General features: G+C 39.6%; 1 protein-coding gene and 1 non-coding gene across 6 annotated transcripts in view; one reads left to right on the top strand and one right to left on the bottom strand.

Annotated features, from left to right (window-relative positions):
- Positions 1–21,418, bottom strand: part of MPP7 (MAGUK p55 scaffold protein 7) — a 259,109-nt gene that overhangs the window by 83,849 nt on the left and 153,842 nt on the right. For 4 of the 5 annotated variants that reach the window (XM_055147233.1, XM_055147234.1, XM_055147235.1 and 1 more), the window contains exons 4-5: positions 13,432–13,509; positions 9,903–9,983 (exon numbers count right to left, since the gene is read on the bottom strand). The exons of the other annotated variant lie outside the window; for it this stretch is intronic. In XM_055147233.1, coding sequence (XP_055003208.1) covers positions 9,903–9,983; positions 13,432–13,509 — 159 coding nt within the window. The remainder of the gene's footprint in view (positions 1–9,902; positions 9,984–13,431; positions 13,510–21,418) is intronic. 5 annotated transcript variants of the gene reach the window in all.
- LOC129398948 (small nucleolar RNA U3) lies at positions 14,871–15,093 on the top strand. Its single transcript, XR_008626810.1, has one exon. It is a non-coding gene; the product is annotated as a small nucleolar RNA U3 (small nucleolar RNA).

Genomic DNA, 21,418 nt, shown 5'->3' with positions numbered 1-21,418 from the left:
CTGGGAGTGCAGCTCAGAGGCACACCACTAGCCCTATACAGTCCTGAGTTTAATTCCAGGTACAACCAGCCCAGACCCATTTCAGAAACAAACACAGTGGAAAAACTGTGGTGTCCTGACCACTCCTCCTGCCCCAGTATGTATCTTGATAAATAAACAAACAAAAAAAACAGTAAGATATTGGCCAATATAAAAGAAAACAAAGAAAAGTAGGACAATGGCTTTCAAAGTTGTTGGACACCAGACAAGACGGACAGTGATCAGTAGTGCAAGATCGGAAGCAAATTTTCCAAGCCGTATCCATGGTTGTCCCAGTTTCCTGCTGTGCAGGGTAAGAAGGAATTTGCACAGAATGAACGCAGAATTCTCCTCAAAGTGAATAGGGAATCCATAGTAGTCAAGGGGCAAAAGTTATCAGGGGAAAATTGGAAAAGGGCGTGGTATATGGACTTAGCTCTGATAACCTGCAAGAAAGCCAAACCCTAAATCATACAGAAGAATTACACAGACCCAAACCTTAAAATGATATAGAGATTATAAAAGTTGTTATTATAACAATATTTCAAATAGTCAAAAAGCTAAGGCTTAACATGAATTTGGGGATACATTAAAAAAAAGATTTGGCACACAGAAAAATGATTCAAGTTAAGCTTCTAGATTTGATTTTTAAAAGTGAAATTGGAAGAAAGTATATTAAATAAGATTAATACAGGCTAGACACTGTAAATGCAAAACTGAAAAATGTAAAACTTATGATAAAAAATTAGATTATTTAAAATTAAACACAAAGAAAAAATGTAGTGAAAACTTAGGAACAGGACCCTGGGCTAGGGCTGGAGCAATAGCAAAGCAAGCAGGGCAGTCGCTCTGCATGTAGCTAACCTGGGTTCAATCCCTGACAACCTTTATGATCCCGATTTCTCCCAGGAGGGATCATGAGAATCGGTGCATGAGACATAATTTGAAATTCATTTTATCTTGAAGGAATAGCATAAAATTAGAAATAACACTGGTTTAAAATATGATGCCAATCACTGAGCATGTGGATTGAAGGACCACTTGTTTGGTGGACCTTACTTTCCCCATCTGCAAAATAGGTCTTTCAAATGGGTAACTCATTTGTACACCAAGATAAGAGTAACAGAGACTACATTTACCTTCTTGACTTAAAATAACTAAGAGGAGGAGGCCAGAGTGACAGTTCAGCAGGTAAGGCCTTGCACACAGCTGAGCTCCTGGCATCATATATGGTTCCCAGAGCCCTGCCAGGAGTGATCCCTAAGTGCAGAGCCAGGAGTAAGCCCTGAGGATTTCTGGGTGTGGCCCCCAAACTAACAAACAAAAAAATTGAACTACAAGAAAAATTCAGTGCACACACACACACACACACACACACACACACACACACACACACACTTGCACATTCATTCAAAAGCATCTTTGAAGCAGAGGTGCTAAACATTTATGGACAGTAGAAAGCATCACAAATGGTGAAAAAAAACACATATTTTAAAAGCTCAGTATATCTAAACACAAAAAGTAAAAAAAAAAGTTACTATCAACATGCTTATATTGATGGAAAAAAATCATTTGAACAGGTAGGATTACATCATACACAATAAATACTAAAAATATGATGACAGTTTCCATTAGAAACAATGTAAACTAGTCAACTGCAGCATTTTCAAAATACTCAAAAATACTATCAATCTGAAAATTCTATAAACAGTAAAAATGCATTTTAGAAATGAACAAATACTGAAGTCTGTCAGAAGACAAAGAATGAACCTTAGCAGATTACACATGCAAAATGCTGGCATGAAAAAATGTTTAGAGGATCGCATAACAAAGCATATTTAAAAAAATATACTCTCTCAAACAAGGGAAATACAACAGCAGATGAGAATGTGGATCAGTTTTTAGAGAAATAAAAACACCAGAAACATCCACTATTTAGATATCGATGGCAACTGTCTTATACATGTTGAAGAATAACAACTCATGAGCTATTGTTTGTCAATAAAGTCATCATTGTGACTAATAGACAATATTAAGAACACCTACTGCACCTACTGAAGCTGTACTCATGTCTACATCTGGATTCCAAAATATGCTTTTTGTGGGGAGGGACCCACACGCGGTGGAGCTCAGGGCTTACTTACTCCTGACTCTGTGCTCAGGGATCACTCCTAGCAGTGCTTGGGGAACTTGTATGCAGTGCTAGGATTTGAACTGAGGTTAGCCGCATGTAAGACAAGTGCCTTACCCCCTGTATTCTCTCTCTCTGCCCCCCAAATACACATTTATGATTTGTAGACATCATTTATCTTTTTTTTTTATTGAATCAGCGTGAGATACACAGTTACAGAGCTGTTCATGATTGGGTTTCAGTTATACAGTATTTCAAATTACTCATTTCTTCAAGTTTTGCTTTACAAGTATTTTTGGTTAGTGACATTTTCATTAGCATTTAAGACAACAGAGAGTAGCTTTGTATTCCATTATCTTTTTTTTTAAACTATGATGACTTTCTTCTCCAGTATCCAGATTTTCCCTCCAAGAGACAACACCTAAATGGAAATTGTGTTTCCATATGCCATGAGCACCAGTCAGTATTGATGGGTTTACCTGTTGCTCAGAAAAAGCGGCAGGAAATTGAACACTAGGCCCATCAAGCTCACAAGCTCTCACTGATCTTGGCCCCCTGGAGTTCATTCTATGTTCGAAATATCTGTCATGTCCACAGAACTGCAAGCTCAATGCTTAAGTATAAATAACACTGATTTATTTTTCCAGAAGGAAGATTAACTTTTCCTTTTAAAATGCTTTAAATGGAAAACAAATTGTCAAATGCTTCCTTTTCAGCAGGTCTGACTTTAGGGGGGAGACTCTCCAAACAATAATAGTGAGTTTTGTTGAAATATTGAATGCAATCAAAGTGAAAGTAAAGTGAAATTTATCAGTTACACAGGCAAGGAGGGGGCTAGGGGTGGTGGGGAGGGCTAGGGGTGTGGGGGGGCTAGGGGTGTGGGGGGACGGGGTGGAGCTATACTGCGATTCTTGGTGGTGGAATATGTGCACTGGTGAAGGGATGGCTGTTCGAGCATTGTATAACTGAGACTTAAACCTGAAAACTTTGTAACTTTCCACATGGTAACTCAATTAAAAAATTTTTTAAAAAATGCTTTAATGATGTCTCATCCATTCTGCATGCGGTGGAAGTCAGTCATTTCTGGTGAGTGTTTTGGAAAGCTAAAAAATTAAAAATCTTATTGTTTAACTGCCTTTTAAAGGTCTATCAAATTTTCTCTGATCTCCTATACAACACCATGTTCTAACAATGATGTCACTTTGACATCTATCAAAACTAAGCAACAGAACGATGACTCATCAAGGTTAATTTGTCTTTAATGTAGTAATTTGATGCTTTCAAGCACTTGTTATTTATTGATGGCTTTCTAGCTTCCTTAGAACAATATCTATATAGATATAAAATCGTCCCATCAGTGCCCCCAAATGCCATTAATATTATCATTTCCTATCCCAACATTGCAGGAAGCTTTATTATCTATTCAGATCATTTGCTATTCACTACCATTTCCCTTTGCTCGAGGTGTGGTTTCCCTTATACTTTGTTATTGTTCCTGGACTTCAGATTTGCACAATAAGACTGGACTTTGTAGGCATTGCTGAGAAATAAGTATTGGGGTTTTGTATAAATGACTGACTCAAAAGACTTGTTATGGTTTGGGAGCCACACCTGTCAGTGCTCATGATTTACTCCTGGTTCTGTATTCAGGGATCACTCCTGGGTGCAGAGGACCATGCCGGATGCCAGGGATTCAACCTGGTCATCCACATGCAAGGCAAACATTTACCCATTGTGCCATCTCTCTGGCCATTCACTCAAAGATTTAAAGACTGGAGTTATCTTTAAACTTTTCACAGTTCTCAGATAATACTATTGTTATTGAATGACAAACCACTTAGGGTTAAAAACTTGAGGGCAAAAAATTATACAAGGGAAGTGTTATTGTAATATTGTAAAGTAAATATTGTAATGGTGACCAAATAAATCTAAAACAGAACATTAACTGAACAGGACTTATGAATTACCCTATTAGAGCAAAGGCAAAGGGGAAAGGCCATTTTTCACATACTATTTTAGACACTGTATATCAAGAGAAGCTGACTATATTAATAATATCAGGCTGCAGATAACTATCAAATTTTCCAACATTCAAACATTTTAGCTCAACAACACACTGACTCAATAAAATTCTGCAATATGTAAGAGATGTGCACTAAAGTACTATTTAAATAGCAGGAGATCAGAAAAAATAGAAAGGTAAACCACTGGACATAAATAATAGAAAAAGAAGTTCCTCCAAATCAAAATGTTTAAAATTCATGATATACAACTAAAAAGTTCTACATTTACATTATCTAGAAGGTATTCTTTTATCTTATTTATAACGAAAAAAAGAAAAACATGCGATGGTTATACATATAAAACAGAATGCAAGGTATTGCATGGTGGTGGGATTGGTGTTGAAATGTTAAATGTAACCAATGTGAACAACCTTATGAAAATAAAATTTAAAAATTAAAAAAATAATGCTTATCTTCATTAATAGAGCAATGTGAACAGGGACTTACATGTATTCCCTCTAATTTCTATGAACTCCAAACTAAAGATACAATAACGCATTATCAAAAAATATAGCTTATTTTCAGAAGTCTAAGAAATCACCTTGGCAAAGCTAAAATGATCACATTTTAATTAAAATCATCTGTCATTTAAATGAGTTATTCTTTCTAACCACATCTATGGATAACTTTTCCTGCACACTGTGTTCATTTATCCTCAATGTTGTGGAATGCATCCCTTTTTCTTAATCCCATGATTATAGTTTAAGTATTGCCACTTAAATCTGACTAGTTGGATTGCATATGATAGAGCAGTGTTCTTCCTTTTTACACCTTCGGGCCTCCCTGCCTCCCAGTGACTGACAGTTATAACCAAGTCCAGTGGTTTGCAACCATTCCACACACACACACTGGTACTGGTCTGTGAGCAAGTGATCAAGTGATCAAGGAGCACCACTCAAGAGCGTCTTATCTAACCATTGTCTCAACACCAAATTCTGAAATCATATCCAGTTCTCTTTCCAGTCATTGTTCACACTTCTCAGAGGGGCCGAAAGAATTTTTCAGCAGCATTATTTCTACAGACCCCCACTAGGGTCCATTCAGTACATTCCCCCACCCTCCCACCACTCCATCACTAGGAATTATGCATTTCATAGGATCTGCCCTATACCTAACTCAATCATTTCCAGGGCTGTCCACTGCTGTTAGGACAAAATACAGAATTTAAATATGTTCACGATTCTGGTGGCCATCACAACTGAAACTGAAAAGGAGGCTATTCACAGTAAAACACAACTATGGACAAAACCATATTCCCCAGGGCAAACGAGGACCTACAGATGCCCTACACAAAGGGTCCATCCAGTTCTGAAATCTAGTATCTTTCTTCTCACAAGCTATTATTCAGTCATGTGTGACCACCTCATGCTTGACAAAACATTATGATACAGAACTTCACATTAAACATAAATACTTCACCTGACCTACAATACTTAATTTTAATATCCATCTCCGATTTATTCCTTGCCCCCTCTCTTGATGACCTAGAACTCAACTTACATGCCACTCCTCTGGAGTTTTTCTTAACCTTCTCCTCTCCATGCCCAAGTTTGGATTTAGAAACACTTAAGTGTATCCCATATATTTCCAATATTCTTGGCCCAGTAGTTCTCCTGCCACCTGCATTAGTTGTAGGATAACATAGCCTCTGACAGTTTAGGTTTATTGGGTAACTCCTGTCAGAGTGCTCCCATTCCTCTGTGTTTATTTGTAACTTCTTTGTGTTCTGTTGATTTGTAAATATTGTTTTTCTCTTCTTGAGTCCTTTGCATAGTTTATTCAGAGCCATGTCCTTTTTGTATGGGCACAGGAAGACTTAGCAAATGCTATGCTTTTGTAACCTGGGAGTCATTTGACTCTACATGATATTTTCCTCCCAGGCATCTGTTCTCTTGACCTAAGCCTCAGTTGCCCTTACTTCCTAGAACTCCCCAAAGCAGGGTCCCGACGAGGGACGGGATGGACCCAGGGCAAGCGGTGAGTTGTGTGCTACCCTGGCATCGAGATGGGCCTGGCCAAAGTGCCTAATGCTTAACGGTAAGTTAAGAGCTTGGTCATGGACAAATGCTCTCATGATCCAAACAGTGATAACTAGATTTGGACCCTGCTAGGGTTAGGAATGATTAATCTGGCCTGAGTGCTGTAGCCTGAGTCTATGGCAAGACGTTGCCAGGAGAGTTGCCTTGCAAGCCTCAATGTTTCTCTTGCTATGTCCATACAAAAATAACTAGTATTCAGATGTGAATAAGTTCTTGGACTGCTGACAGCAGGTAAGGGCTTTAGAATGCCCTTAGGTAGTATTGCCTTTGAACCTGATGGCCCTCAGGAAAGGCTTTCTCATGTTGATTTTGCTATCTGGTTGTGTGTAGCCTGAGGGGGGGAGAGGGAGAGGAGGAGGGGAAGGGGGAGAGGGAGGGAGAGAGAGGGGGAGGGGGAGGGAGAGAGGGTGGGGGAAGGAGAGGGGGAGGGGGGAGGGAGAGAGGGAGAGGGGGAGGGAGAGGGAGAAGGAGAGGGAGAGAGAGAGGGGACTGAGCTAGGAGTGTGGGAGATGAGAAAGATGGAAGACTGAATAAACAGTAACTAATCAGCAACCAGCTTGGTCCTCATTCTTCCTTCACCTGTCCTTCGCCAATAGCCATCCCGATGCAGCCCTACACAGCGGTTCCAGAGCACTGAACACGGGCGGTGAGACAGAGCCGCCCGGAGAGCCCACGAATGCACACGCCCTTCGGTGTACATAGTTTCTTACAATTAGCCTTCATTTTTCTTGTACAACTTATATATAAAGGTCCTGGCACATGTAAAGGAAAGCAAAGAATAGATATGTAAGAATGAATGAAGATCTGACTTCAGTGACATTTAGAAATTGCCAAGTGTTTTAAATCTTTTCAAAAAGTTGAACTATCTGTGGAATACATTTATCTCCTTCCCATAATAACATATTTAGTTGTATAATATAACATATTTAGTTGTATATATCCATGAATATATCATAGAGTATAACTGTTTTCCTTGCTGTGTTGTGAATTAAATATTTCTAATGGAACAGCAATCTTAAAGGAAAAAAAACTATTTCCATTAAAGACAGTATTAAAATTAATGCTAAATAGTTACATTTTTCATATTGTAACTATTTATTCAGTGAGTATTTTGTACCTATAATACCCTACTATATCTTGCTCTGGCTAACAACAAAAACAAAAAAAGCAAATAGCTTTTCTCCCAAACAAAGAGGAATGGCTGATCATATTCTTAAATAGTCCAAAACTTACTCAGGGTTGATCCTTTAAGTAATTAAGTAATTACCTTTAAAATGGTTCAAAATGAAATCAGTGAAATAAATGATTTAAAAATGACTAGAAATGATCAGAATTGATGACTCCTCAGAAAATTAAGAAGAGAATCTTTCTATGACCCAGTGATCCCTCTTCTCATGCACTGATCCCAAAACCAAACTATTGATCTGCATGAATATTATGACACCTAAGTTTGTTGTAGAATTGTTGTTCACAACAGCCAAGGTCTAGAAATAATCCATGTGCCAATAGACTGGTGAATAATAAATCTGTGGTGTGTATACACATACACACACACACACACACACACAATGGTAAACTACCCAGTTGTGGGGAAAAAGTAAATCATGCAGTTTGCCACAACTGCATAGAAATGGAGGAAATGTGGCTAAATTGAGCAAAAAGAAAAATTCAAATACCAGATGATCCAATTCATATGTGGAGAATAAAGAAACAAAGCAAGGGGTTAGACTGTCTCTAAAGGAAATGAACTCAGAGATACTGTCAACAGAATAATCAACTGAGGGTGCAAGGGGCAGAACAGGGATGGAGGTGGGGGGGATGACTGGACCTTGAAATAATGATGGGATTTGGGGTTTCCTGACACTGGTGGTGGTGAAGCATAATTGCAAATATAAAACAGCAATGTGGAACTTTGTAAACCATGTTTCCTTAATAAGAAAAAAGAGATCTAAATGAGAAGTAAAGCAATATTAATGGGTAAGTGCCAGATCAAAAAGAGAAGAAGAATTTCTCCAAGATAACTAGAAACTGCTACTGACATCTGCAACCTTTGTGCCTAGAATCTTATGTACTTCCTCTTCTTTCCTGAGTATACATCTTTCATGTTGCCTTTTCACCCATTCTGTAGCCACAATGCTATTTAAGTATGAAAAGTTGAATTGTTAATCTGAGATATTTTTGCCATAAAGATTAGTATTCAACTATAATGTGTATCCATGGTACTGCAAAATATCATCTAGAGCCATATCTTCCTCTTAAGTGATACACTTTAGTATATGTAATCTATTATTAGTCTATCTCAAAAAGCCTTGAATAATAAAAAAAAAGTTGGTTGTTATTGTTGGAAATATTCCTCTTCACATTCCAATATTCACACTAACATAATTCTCTCTCAAAAGATGTCAACAAGCTCCTAAATAATCTCACTGTGCCCTGGTCAATATTAACTTTTCATCAGAATCTCGGACCCAAATCATGATATTTTCAGAGTATTCCCTGGTTATGATTTTTTTTAATCTAAGCTCTTAAAACTTCATACACACTCTGTCCTTATTATCAAGCAACTTTTCTCCATAAATCTGATCCCTAAACCCCTTTTAGAACTAAAATTTAGTCAATCTCCTATCTCTACAAATCAATTATCTTTTATAGCATTATATTCATGCTATGCTTATAATAACAAGAAATTACAGTCCATGCAAACGTTCATTTCATTTTTATTTAATATTATTTTTTTCAGTGTCAATTTAATATATAGATAGATATAAATATAGATATAGATAGCATGATTCCAAAGATTTTTTTCAGGAAAGGTGGAACTGCTTTAGCATCTAGTATCTAGGAATTTTCATCCAAGCTTATAGAGAAAGTGTATTAATTAGTGTCAATTCCAAAATGTATTAAGTTAGAGGACTGAGTACATCAATGACCTCTGTATTAATAGTCTGAGATTTTTGAAATGTTACCTTGACTCACAGCAGTTGGGGGAAAAACAAGTGCAATATCTGCATTTATTTTGGAGGAAATCAGCAGGAGGGTTGAAATCTGGCTACTAATGTGCCACTAACCACTTTGTCTATAAAATGGTGCGACAGATTGAATTGGAGAAGATGAGGAAAAAGTAGTCAGGAGGGAAAGCAGAATGCTGGAATGATCCTAGGATGGAAGCAGGGAATGTTTTGCCAAAGGCCATTGGCTATAAATCATTCACAGGCTCCAGGATATAGGCAGGACTTCGGGCAGTTGACGGGAACTATATGTGTCTGTCCCAACATGTACCAGGACCAGACCGTATGGTTCCATAAGCCTCAGAAAGAGATATTTGTTGAATACATCAGAATACCAGTTAAAATGAACTAGCCAGTTAAAATGAACCTCCAAATAACCCACTATTACTCTAAACTTCCTTTAGGAGGAAAATGATCTTGACATTAGACTTGACCATTTAAATTCTGAATTTTAACAATCTGAACTTTATTGCAGAGTTTTCTAAAGCTCAACTCTGTCCCTTACAGGAATCTGGGCTATTTAAATCCTATGCATTATATGGAAATGCATTTACTTGAAAACTGTCGTTCAAAGCAAAATTCATCAAGGAGCTCGCAGTAGTGCTTCTGGAAGGTATTTATTACAGGTGTAACATGTCCTCACCTTCACATTGGGTTTTGAGAGAAGTTTCAACAGCTCTCTGATGTCATTGTTTGATGGCTTGCTCTGAAGTTCTTCGGCCAGCTGCAAAGAAGATCATGTTGACGTAAAGAACATTTAGTAAGGGCATCAGTGCTGCCCTGTGTATGACAACAGAGAAGCCTTCCAGTGATTAAGTAGACTTCAGCATGAAAGAAAACACACTATTAATCACTGCACTTCTTCTAAGGCCCCAATCACCCACATCCCAACACAGGCCTTCAGCTGAGCACAACTCAAGGGATCCTATCAGCCATATCACTCTATGATTTACTGCAAGCAACGCAAATCCCAGCACTTCATTTATGGAATGGTCTCTTGCATGCAGACAAAGAACTGCTTGTATAAAGGACTGGATCAAGTTTTGACATGGGGGGTGGTTAGGAGGGGGCAGTGGTGAGGAGGTGAGAGAGTGAGGAGGGGGAAGGAGAGAGAGGGAGGGAGGAAGAAAAGGGGAGGGAGAGAGAGAGGGAGGGAGCAAGAGAGAAAAAGAGGTGAATGAGGTGGTGAAATCCACAGGGTTTCCGAAAATCCATAGTAGCTTGCTGTTTTGAGCTGAGCAAGAACTATATGATGCCTCTAGTAGAGCAAATGGGCTGAAACTTCTATGCTTACCTGCAGAGACTAGCCATCTTCTAAATGTAAACCAGGCTTGTCACAAAATGACTTACAGTAGGCTGACAACTACTCTAGCACCAAAAACACCCACTGTCTCTACTACAGTGATCAAGAATCCCCACTCGGTGGTTCTGGAAAAAGGACTGGGATTTCAAACCCATCTCACTCTTCAATAAGTGATTTTTCTAAGAAAAATGAAAGTAATGGAAAAAAAAGATGGGCTGGAGAGACAGTAAAGTAAGTCTCATGTTTGTCTGCCATGTGGCTGATCCAGGTTTGCTCCTCAGCACGCCATATACCCTTGCCCCAGACCCTGCACCCCTCACCCCACCCCAGAAGTGATCTCTGAATGCAGAGCCAGGAGTAAGCCCTGCACATCTCTGGGTATGGCACAAAACCCAAATGCAAAAAAAAGACAAAAACACAGAAAAAAGGATTAAGATTATGGTTATATCACTGTCACTGTCATCCGGTTGCTCATTGATTTGTTCGAGCAGGCACCAGTAACGTTTCTCATTGTGAGACTTATTGTTACTGTTTCTGGCATATCCAATACACCATGGGTAGCTTGCCAGGCTCTGCTGTGCGGGCGCAATATCAAAATACTCACATTTAATATCTAATCTTAAATATCACACGGAATTTCCATTTGCCCCATTACTATTATGCTAAAAATAACTGTTATGTCTGAAATAAGACTTCTCTCTAAAAAAAGCAGGGAGCTGTATTATGTAAATTATACACAAATCATCAAGTCAATAGCCACTGGTAACATTTCAAAAAGTTCTTTTGCTTTCTCAAAGTAGTATTTTTACTATCTTCAAGGCCATAAAACTTCAACTTTCAAAAGAATGCAACTTTAGCAACTTGATATATAATAATATTTCTAACAAATATATCATTCTGAGGATTTTTAAAAACGCTATATTCTGTTATATTTATGTCATTATTTGGGACCATACCTAGCTGTGCTCAGGGATTAGAGTCCGAGCTCCGTGTCTGGGGGTCACTCTGGTGGTGTCTGGGGAACCACACGGTGCTGGAAATTGGCCCAGGGCCTCCTGCATGCCATCTGCGCTCAGCCCAGTGAGCTGGCCCTAAATGCCTAGTTTTGTTTTGCTTTTTAAAGCAATGTTAGGCCAGAGAGGTAGTGCAGGGGCAAGGGGGCTTGCCTTGCACATGGCTGGTTCAATTTCTAGCACCATATATGGTACCCCTAGCATTGCCAGGAGTGACCCCCTTAGCATAGAGCTAAGAGTATATGCACTGCTGGGGGGGGGGGAAGCCAAGGAAGCCCAAAATATAAATAAAAATTTTAAAAAATCAATGTTTAGTTGAAACAAGCCATATAAACTGTTGTGTGTCTGTTAGGGGATATGCTTCGAAGGGTGGTTGGAAAATAGGGACAATGGCGGAGGGAAGGTGACTAGTGATGGGACTGATGTGGGAACATCAAAAGCCTGTGACAACCGGATCATGAACCACTTTGTAAATCACGGTGTTTAAAGTATTTTAAAAAAAAATGTTTTTTTAATGTTTGGGCCTTTAACACATTGGTTTAAAATAAATATATATCCTCAAGCCCTCAACAATAAAATGATTTAAAAGAATGGCTCAGGCTTATTTGGGAGTGGGTGGGGGCACAGCGGTGAGTGTCAGGTCTTCCTCCTGGTTCTCTGCCCAGGGCTCACTCTTGGCAGGCCCAGGGGACCAAGTGGGGTGCCAGGGGTTGATCCCAGGCTCTCTGTTGCAAGGCAAACACTCTACCTTCTGTATTACTGACCCAGCCTGACTTGGGCTTCCAATGCAACTTACTAGAACAATTTCTACACTTTTCCTTTCGAATGTTTTGGTTTTATAATAGTTAAATTTCCTTATGAAACATGTCCATTTAAACATCCTTGCATTCTCTATAGATACAAACAGGACAGAAATTGTGAACTAACCTCATGGCACATAATTTAGAGCTTTTAAAGCATACATCATTTGTTTTCTAAATTAGAATATAAAAATATGATTAAAAGAATCAACTGAAGATGATCAATTTTAACATACTTCAGGCCCCAATAACGGACTCAACTGAATTATAGTAATAATCAGTAATATTTTTATCATATTAAAATGAAAAATTAAAAAGCAACCCGAATAGCTGCAATGTATCACTAAAACCAGTCCTCACACTAAACATAATTCTCGTCTAGCTTAGTGTCCTTTATAGTTTATCCAGGTGTGCTCGCAATTCATCCAAATCCACAAGTTAACAGTAAGAAACAGCAAGTTAGTTCCCTCCCCCAGATTTAAAATAAAATTATAGCCACAGGAAATTAACTACTCCATCAATGCCAACTGCTTCTAAAATTTATTTTTTGGTTATGAAGGTAATTTGGAAAGGTCCAATATCCATAAATCATTACTATGCTTTATAATTCATTTAAAAACAATCCTGTCTTTTTATGTATTTCATATGCCTCATTCCTATACTGGTAACTGTCATTTTTTAGTACTGTCAGCAGTAGAGCCATCTCATTTGTCTTTATTTCTCCAAAGCATTCCTCTTGTCTCTGACTTTCTCAGAACACCACAGAGCTGACAGCTCCCCTCTCTCTCCCCGTGGAGTTACTGCCTACAATTTCTATTACGTAGTTACCAAGTTAGAACAAGAGGGTAACTACGTGCAAAATGTGGGGAACAGGGAAGTGAATGAAAATCAGTTTCAGATCAGTGTAAGCTCAGCGATGACAGCCCGCTTGGAAACCTGTGCAGCTTCTTCTGGCTTTTCCTCCTGGGCTCATATACATCTGTCTGGACTAGGATGAGCTCCACTGCGCCCAGACCTGGGGGAGACGCACCTCAAGAGCTTAGAAAGGACACTTACATCATCGGCCAGGGCCACAGCACCGTGGAGGAAAGGCACAGGGTTCTGCTTCTCATAGTAGTGCAGTTTTTCATGAATCTGGAGTCGGGGGGGGGGGGGGGAGAGAAACAAATCCAAGTTTACCAGCCCGGCAAACCAACGGAGAGGTAAAGCAGTCCTATCGCTGTAAATAGGCACAGGCTGATGAAACATTCTCCACAGAAGCGTGCTTCTATAAATCTCGGGATGCAGGACGCGTAGTCCTCACCTCTGACTGTGGTCCAGTGTTTATAAGATGAAGTCGAATGGAAAAAAAAACAACAAAGAAACAACCCGCCAACTCAGGAGAACCCGCATAAAAACAAAACCTTCGCTTTCCCACTCTAAATAAACATTAGCTTTGCCAAATCTTTCATTTCTCAAAAGTATTGCTTTACTACTCAAGGAATGGGTTATAATTTATGCCCCTGTTAAACACGCATTATAATTAAAGCAAGGTGATAAGCCCCCACTTTCTGGGAGTTTGATGTGTGGCAAATCCCCAAGAGGGGGAAGCTGGCAGTGGATATCGGCCAGTGCCCGCAGCCCCACAACACCTCCCCACAGGACACTGGTCCCTTTATTTATCTAAGTCAACTTTCCCCTCAATTCAAATTTCTAAGAAACAAAGGGATTTCTTAGAACTCTCACATAATTTTCCATATTGTAAGGTAAGTAAATTTATGCTCCTAATTAAGAAATTATGTGTTTCCTCATATAGCATTAGTTACACCATGACACAAAGTTCAAAAATATTTTTTAATCATTCAATGACAAGCTGAAATCCTTCTTAAAATTAGGAGTGTAGTTCCGACATGAAAGATGCTCGGATTAATGCAGATCTGTCAGTATTTAAGTTCCCTCTATCTCACTTGTGATACGGGTGCCCTTAAACACTTATACTAAAAAACTTTCTTTAGTCTCTTACCCAGCATACAGACTGAAAAAAAGAAAAGTTGCAACTATCAACTTCCTGTAAGAGGTATCAAGCAATACTCTCCTTAATTATATTCAAAGCTAACCAATCTCTGCTGTAAAGGTCTGCAAGACAGATTTATTTTGATTAGCCAGATGCTATTGCTAGGAGGGGATCCCATTACCTTCTTGGCAACCTGGTACATAAAGCAAAGCATCAGGGAAGGAATTTTGACACTTATGATATTACCAGAATCATCAAAGCATCATTTTTCTTAACATCTTGGAATATTTAGACATTTATCACATTAGAGTAATAAATTTTACAGGCTCTAAGATCTAACAGGTGGGAAGATTTGATTTGAAAATGATTACAGTATAATTTAGAACAAAACCAGCTGTCCTGAGTGTTAAATTAATTTTACTTACCTAATTATCAAGAATCAGACCCCCACAATGTATACTATCATAGAGTATGGAGTTGACCCACTCGGAAAACTCATCTGAAGCCTGTGTTTTCAGGGATCATCTCTATAGTTTGTTACTAGAGAAGTTTCTCTGATCATGTAGAGTACCCGAAACCACAAGAACGGGCCAGAGCATGCTCTCTTGAGTGTGAAGCTGGTTTTAGGTATTAATTACTTTTGCCACTGCCTTTTACCAGTAATGATTGTTCTTCTCTTCCGCTGGAAGAGGAAGAGGGAGAGGATGCAGTCTGTTAGATGCGGTTACAGGAAAAGAGAAAAAGAAAATTCATCTGACTTGGTTGCAACTACTTGTTTAAATGTCTACTTCCCTGAAATCATACAATGGCTTAAACTTAAAAGGCATTTATCATTGACTTCATGGCCTATGTAACAGTTACCAATGCTATAGTAATATCCTTAGTGAGCTCAATCTCTTGATTCCATAACCCTCGTAAGAACACTAAGCGGTGGTTAGCACCGTCATCCCACTTGACAGATAAACAGATACACAGGAGTTAAATAACTTGCTGAAGTTCCACAAATAGCAAATGGCAGAGCTGGGATTTAAAATCCAGGCATTCTGGCTTAGCATCAAAGCCCTTAATCACAGCACTCGCCTGCCTCAGATGAGCATCTCCGTCTGCATTCTTCTCTGACCTCATTCACTGCTGAATGAACATGATCTGTTTGTAGGGCCCAGGAGGGGGGCTGATAGATAGGGCAGTAATGGCAGTTTTCAACGATGACAGAATTATTGCTGTTTCCTCTCTGCACCTTGCCTTTATTTCATCTTTCCTATAGCTCCTAATTTTTCTCAATTAATTATAACCTAAAATGAAATGTCCAGAGCAAAGACAAATATATAATATCTCGCCTTTTGAAACCTTTTCTTTTTTTCTTTTTTTGTTTCTGCCCCTTGACCGGCAGTGCTCAGGGCTTCTTGCTGACTCTGTGTTCAGGATTGCTTCTGGTGTGGAAATTGAATCAGGGTCCACCATGGGCAAGTAACTGAACCACTGCATGATCACTCCGGACTTCTGATGTGATCTTTTCTAGGGCTTTCCTCAGGTTTATAACAGTCTACACCTGAACTTTGTATCATATCATGAATATGTATATTTTTCCTTTTGCTTTTGTTTGTTCTCAGGCCATATCTGGAGGTGACCACGAGCTACTCCTGGTTCTGCTTATAACCTGTCGGTGCTCAGGGGACCATATATTGTGCTGGAGATTTGAACAGAGATCGGTTACATGCAAGGCAGGCAAATTTCTCCAGCCTTAATATATCATGAAATTTCTTAAATATCCTAGATTTTTCAGATGTCAGCAACCCTATGTTGATAGAACTTGCTTCAAAAACATTTGACAGGAATGCAAAAATTCTAAATTTTAAGATGTTCTAATTTTTTTAATTTTTTAAAAATTCTTTTTATTTGTATTTATAAAACCAGCAGAAACATTACAAATAAAACTTAAAAATGCTTGAAGCACTGAATTTTAAATTTTAGTTTAAATGTAAAAAAATAAAATACAAATGTGGATCATGGTAGTTACCTAATATGGTTTAGTTATCAATAGCCTCTAGGACTACATTTATTAGGCATAGCTAAATCTACACAACTTCATTTTAACTGGACATTTTGCTTTATAGATTTAATCATGCAATGAAATAAAATATTTCCCCCCTTCCCCAAACAACTTTTTTAAAAAGTACAAAAATGGAAAGAGTGGAGAAAAGGACTTAAGAGTAAAATTTGAAGAGAAGGGGAGACTCTGGTTACCTCTTCCTATTAGGGAAATATGCAGGTATTTTAAAGTATAATCCTGAAAATGAAGGCACACAAAATATTTCAAACACAGGCATGCATCCTACCACTAGCCACATCACTGGGTCCCAAATGTAAATTCTCTAGGCTCTATTAAAGTAGTGTATATGTTTATCTCCACAGGATTTGTTATCTATCATAACACATTAATGAGAAACCATCAGGTAATGTCATTTAAAACAAAAAGTTGCCTCCTAGTGTAACTGTTTTGGAAGAGGGCTGGGGGGCTGCCCAAATAATGTCTGGCCAGGGGCCATTCCCAGCACTCAGCTCAGCTATTCAGCCCCAACAAGTTCAACAGTCAGCCTGGCAGTGCTACAGGGTCTCCAATGCTATACCTGACAGTGTTACAGGGGGTGGGGGGGTGTCATGTGGTATCAGAGATTGAACTTGGAACCTACTTCACAAATACCATTTAAATGATCTTTTCTAAATATTTAACAGAATTTGAGTAACCAGCTGTGTCTCATATGTGATAAGTTTGTTTTGGGGGTCACACTTGGCAGTGTTCAGGGCTTATTCCTGGCTCTGTGCTCAGGAATCACTTCTGGCAGGGCTCAGGGAACCATATGTGGTGCCAGAGACCAAACCTGGGCCAGCCGTACTACCATTCTGTCCCCTCTGTCTTCTAGATTTTGGACGGCAACTTTATCCTTTAATTTTCTTAATTTCTTCTTATTTGCTTATCAGAAGCAGCAATTTCTGCATTTTTTTTCTGTCTCTTCTTGTGTTGGTTGCAGAAAACACCATGTCCTAGAAAATTATTCATTTCTATCTGGCTAAGAAAGATCTGAATCTACTTAAGCAAAGTAGTCTCTTAGGAGTCTTTAAATTTCCCCTACTCCATATTTTAAATTATTCTTTCTCATTTGTTCTATTTTACTTTCTTTACTTTCACCCTTCACCTTGGATTTATTAATTTCACATTATTTTGCAGTATTTTTCTATTTTTAAAAATTTATTTATATTTTAATTAGTGAATCACCGTGAGGGTACAGTTTCAGATTTACACATTTTCGTGCTCATGTTTCCCTCATACAATGTTTGAGAACCCATCCCTTCACCAGTGTCCATTCTCCACCACCAATAAACCCAGCATCCCTCCCACCCCCCAATCCCATCTCCCCCCACCCTCCCCTGCCACTGTGGCAGGGTATTCCCTTTTGTTCTCTCTCTCTAACTAGATGTTGTGGTTTGCAAAAGGGGTGTTGAGTGGCCATTGTCTTCAGTCTCTAGTCTACATTCAGCAGGCATCACCCTTCCCCCCCACCCCACCGGTGTGGCTTCCAGCTACATTTTACTTGGTGTTCCCTTCTCTATCTGAGTTGCCCTCTCCCCAGAATGTGAGGGCAGCTTCCAAGCCAAGGAGTCAACCTCCTGGCACTTATTTCTACTATTCTTGGGTGTTAGTCTCCTACTCTGTTATTCTATATGCCACAGATGAGTGCAATCTTTGTATATCTGTCTCTCTCTTTCTGACTCATTTCACTTAGCATGATACTTTCCACGCTCATCCACTTATATGCAAAGTTTATGACCTCATTTTTTCTAACAGCTGCATAGTATTCCATTGTATAGATGTACCAAAGTTTCTTCAACCAGTCATCTGTTCTAGGGCACTCGGGTTTTTTTCCAGACTCTGGCTATTGTAAATAGTTCTGCGATGAACATATAAGTGCAGATGTCATTTCGAGTATACTTTTTTGTTTCTCTGGGATATATTTCCAGCAGTGGTATTGCTGGGTCAAATGGGAGCCAACCAAGTGGAAACAGAGATAAACAAATGGGACTACATGAAACTAAAAAGCTTCTGCACCGCAAAAGATACAGTGACCAGAATACAAACACAATATACAGAATGGAAAAGGATATTCACCCAATACCCACCAGATAAGGAATTAATATCAAGGATATATAAGGCACTGGTTGAACTATACAAGAAGAAAACATCCAACCCCATCAGAAAATGGGCCAAAGAAATGAACAGAAACTTTCCCAAGGAAGAGATACGAATGGCCAAAAGGCACATGAAAAAGTGCTCTACATCACTAATGATCAGGGAGATGCAGATCAAAACAACCATGAGATACCACCTCACACCACAGAGACTGGCACACATCCAAAAGAACAAAAGCAACCGCTGTTAGAGAGGATGTGGGGAAAAAGGGACCCTTCTACACTGCTGGTGGGAATGCCGACTGGTTCAGCCCTTTTGGAAAACAATATGGACGATTATCAAAAACTATTTTTCTATTTTTAATCTCATATTACTCTCTTATGCAATCCCTTAAGTCATGTCTATATCATATGAATTATTAGAAACCAAAATAAAAAGCAAACTACTCTAATTGGAGCATTTGATATTACTATGATACTGAGGAATTATACCATATTACAGAATTACTACTGAGCAGTACTCAAACTTCTCAATATTAATTCTTAAAATATTGACTCAGCACTCATCCCAGGAGAAAATCAATTTGAAAACAAAGTATGCCAAGATATAAGTGCTTCAAATCCTAAAAGCAGAGAGTGATTCCATTTAGAAAGCAAAGTGGGAAAGAGATAGAATACATATATTAAAGGGGAAATTTCAGTGTATCTTTTCAAACAAACTAAAATATTATTTGTCCCTTTTTCATTTACTACACATTAGGTGAATGGCTGCTGAGGAAGAAAGGTTTCTGTCAGTTTGATGTAACCCATTACCTTAGTGCCAACTTAAGAAAACAGTTCCTAGAATGAGGTTATCACCTCCTGACTGAGAGAATGACCTATATAAAAAAGGTCAGAAATATGAGCTGGCAGGGGTGCGGGCTGGGGAGGAGAGGTGGGTTGCAGGGCACAGAGCCCTGTGCATTGCTGGTGGGAATGTCAAGTGGCTGAGCCTTTCTGAAGAACAGTATGGATGTTTCTCTAAATAGTAAGACAAGATTGACAGTGTGACCTGGCAATTTCATTCCTGGGCATCTCTGGCAACAGAACACCAACCTGAAAAGATACCCATCCTGGGGCTGGAGAGATAGCACAGCGGGTAGGCGTTTGCCTTGCACACAGCCAACCCGGGTTTGATTCCCAGCATCCCATATGGTCCCCTGAGCACTGCCGGGAGTAATTCCTGAATGCAAGAGGCAGGAATAACCCCTGTGCATCACTGGGTGTAACCCAAAAACAGAAACAAAAACAAAAAATACCCATCTTCCCCAATGGCTGAGCCATCTTTTCCTGATGGTCTCAGAGACCCAGACAGCTGCTCTCCTATGTCACTTCTCCTGTCTGAGCTTTGACAGTGGCTGGTAAGTGCTGTGAGTCAGGGGCTATATCTCCTAGCAGGAGCCCACCTCTCCTTCCCCAGACTTAGCTCAGAGCCTGGGATTCCGTGTGAGAAACAAGATGCATGTTTATGAAACTGGGTTGCTTCTACCACATACTCTTCTTCCACCAGCTGGGAAAGATCATGGCAATGCCTCAAGAGACAGCTAAGCCAAAGGAACCCAGGCCCTCAGGAGACTTTCTGGAGGAAAACTTCCTAGAACTCTCCAAATTACCGCTAAGTAGGAAACTTCTACTGGGCCTTAACCATTCCAGGTTTGGACTATTTGTCCAAGTTGTTCACCCTACTTTATTTTATTTTTTTTTTAATTTTTAAAAAAAATTTTATTATATCACCATGTGGAAAGATACACAGTTTTCAGGTTTATGTCTCAGTTATACAATATTCAAACACCATCCCTTCACCAGTGCCCATATTCCACCACCAGAATCCCCAGTATACCCCCGCCCCCACCCCCCACTGTATAACTGATGAATTTCACTTCATTTTCTCTTTACCTTGATTACGTTCCATATTGCAAAACAAAACTCACTATTGTTGTTGGAGTTTCCCCCCAAGAAAGACAGCCTTACTAAAGAAGCATTTAATAATTGGTTTTCCATTAAAAGATTGTACGTTTTCAGTTTTTAGAAAAGGTCGTGCGCACGCACGGTTCGGATGTGTTCCAGCCCCGCAACCCGGAGCCGTGTTAGTTGCTGCTCAGTGTCGCCAGGGCTCCATTTGGAGAAGGTGTCCCAGCTGTACCTCCTCCGTCTGGATCCCTGGTGTTGTTGGCCCGGATTCCGGTCCAGAGCATTTCTCCGGCCGCGTTGCTCACCAGACTGCCTGGCCTCTTCTCTGTTCAATGTGGCAAGATGGCGCCGAGGGTGGGTCAAGGGCAAGACTTATGGCGGCCCGGGCCATTTGGAGTTTGGGCTGGCGCTGCCCCACTCCAGTGCCCCCCCGCGGCTCGGATGTGTTCCAGTCCCGCAACCCGGAGCCGTGTTAGTTGCTGCTCAGTGTCGCCAGGGCTCCATTTAGAGAAGGCGTCCCAGCTGTACCTCCTCCGTCTTGTTCACCCTACTCTAAATAACGCAGTGGCCACCAGAAAAATATAAAATTCTCTTAACATAGTCAGATATACCTACATTTTCCATTTGTTTTTAAATCTATACGTAACACTTTAAGGCTGGAAAGACAACCCAATGATTCTCAGAGCACCACCAGGTGCAACTTCTAAGCACTGAAGCACACCACGGGTGTGACTGAAAACCCAAAAACCCCCAAGCCCTAAACACTTAACCCTTAACTTTTCCAGTGGCTTTTAAGATCAGCTGACTAGTCAGCCATAACTCAGGAAAAAAATCCAGTTAGTGTGTCTGAATCTCATCTCTGCCTTCCAGGAACATTCCTGAAATCGAAAACTATCTTTTCCAATTAATTTTAAA

The sequence above is a fragment of the Sorex araneus genome, chromosome 9 (genome assembly GCF_027595985.1).
Source record: "Sorex araneus isolate mSorAra2 chromosome 9, mSorAra2.pri, whole genome shotgun sequence".
Classification (NCBI taxonomy): domain Eukaryota; kingdom Metazoa; phylum Chordata; class Mammalia; order Eulipotyphla; family Soricidae; genus Sorex; species Sorex araneus.
This window is presented reverse-complemented; position numbering and strand designations above follow the sequence as displayed.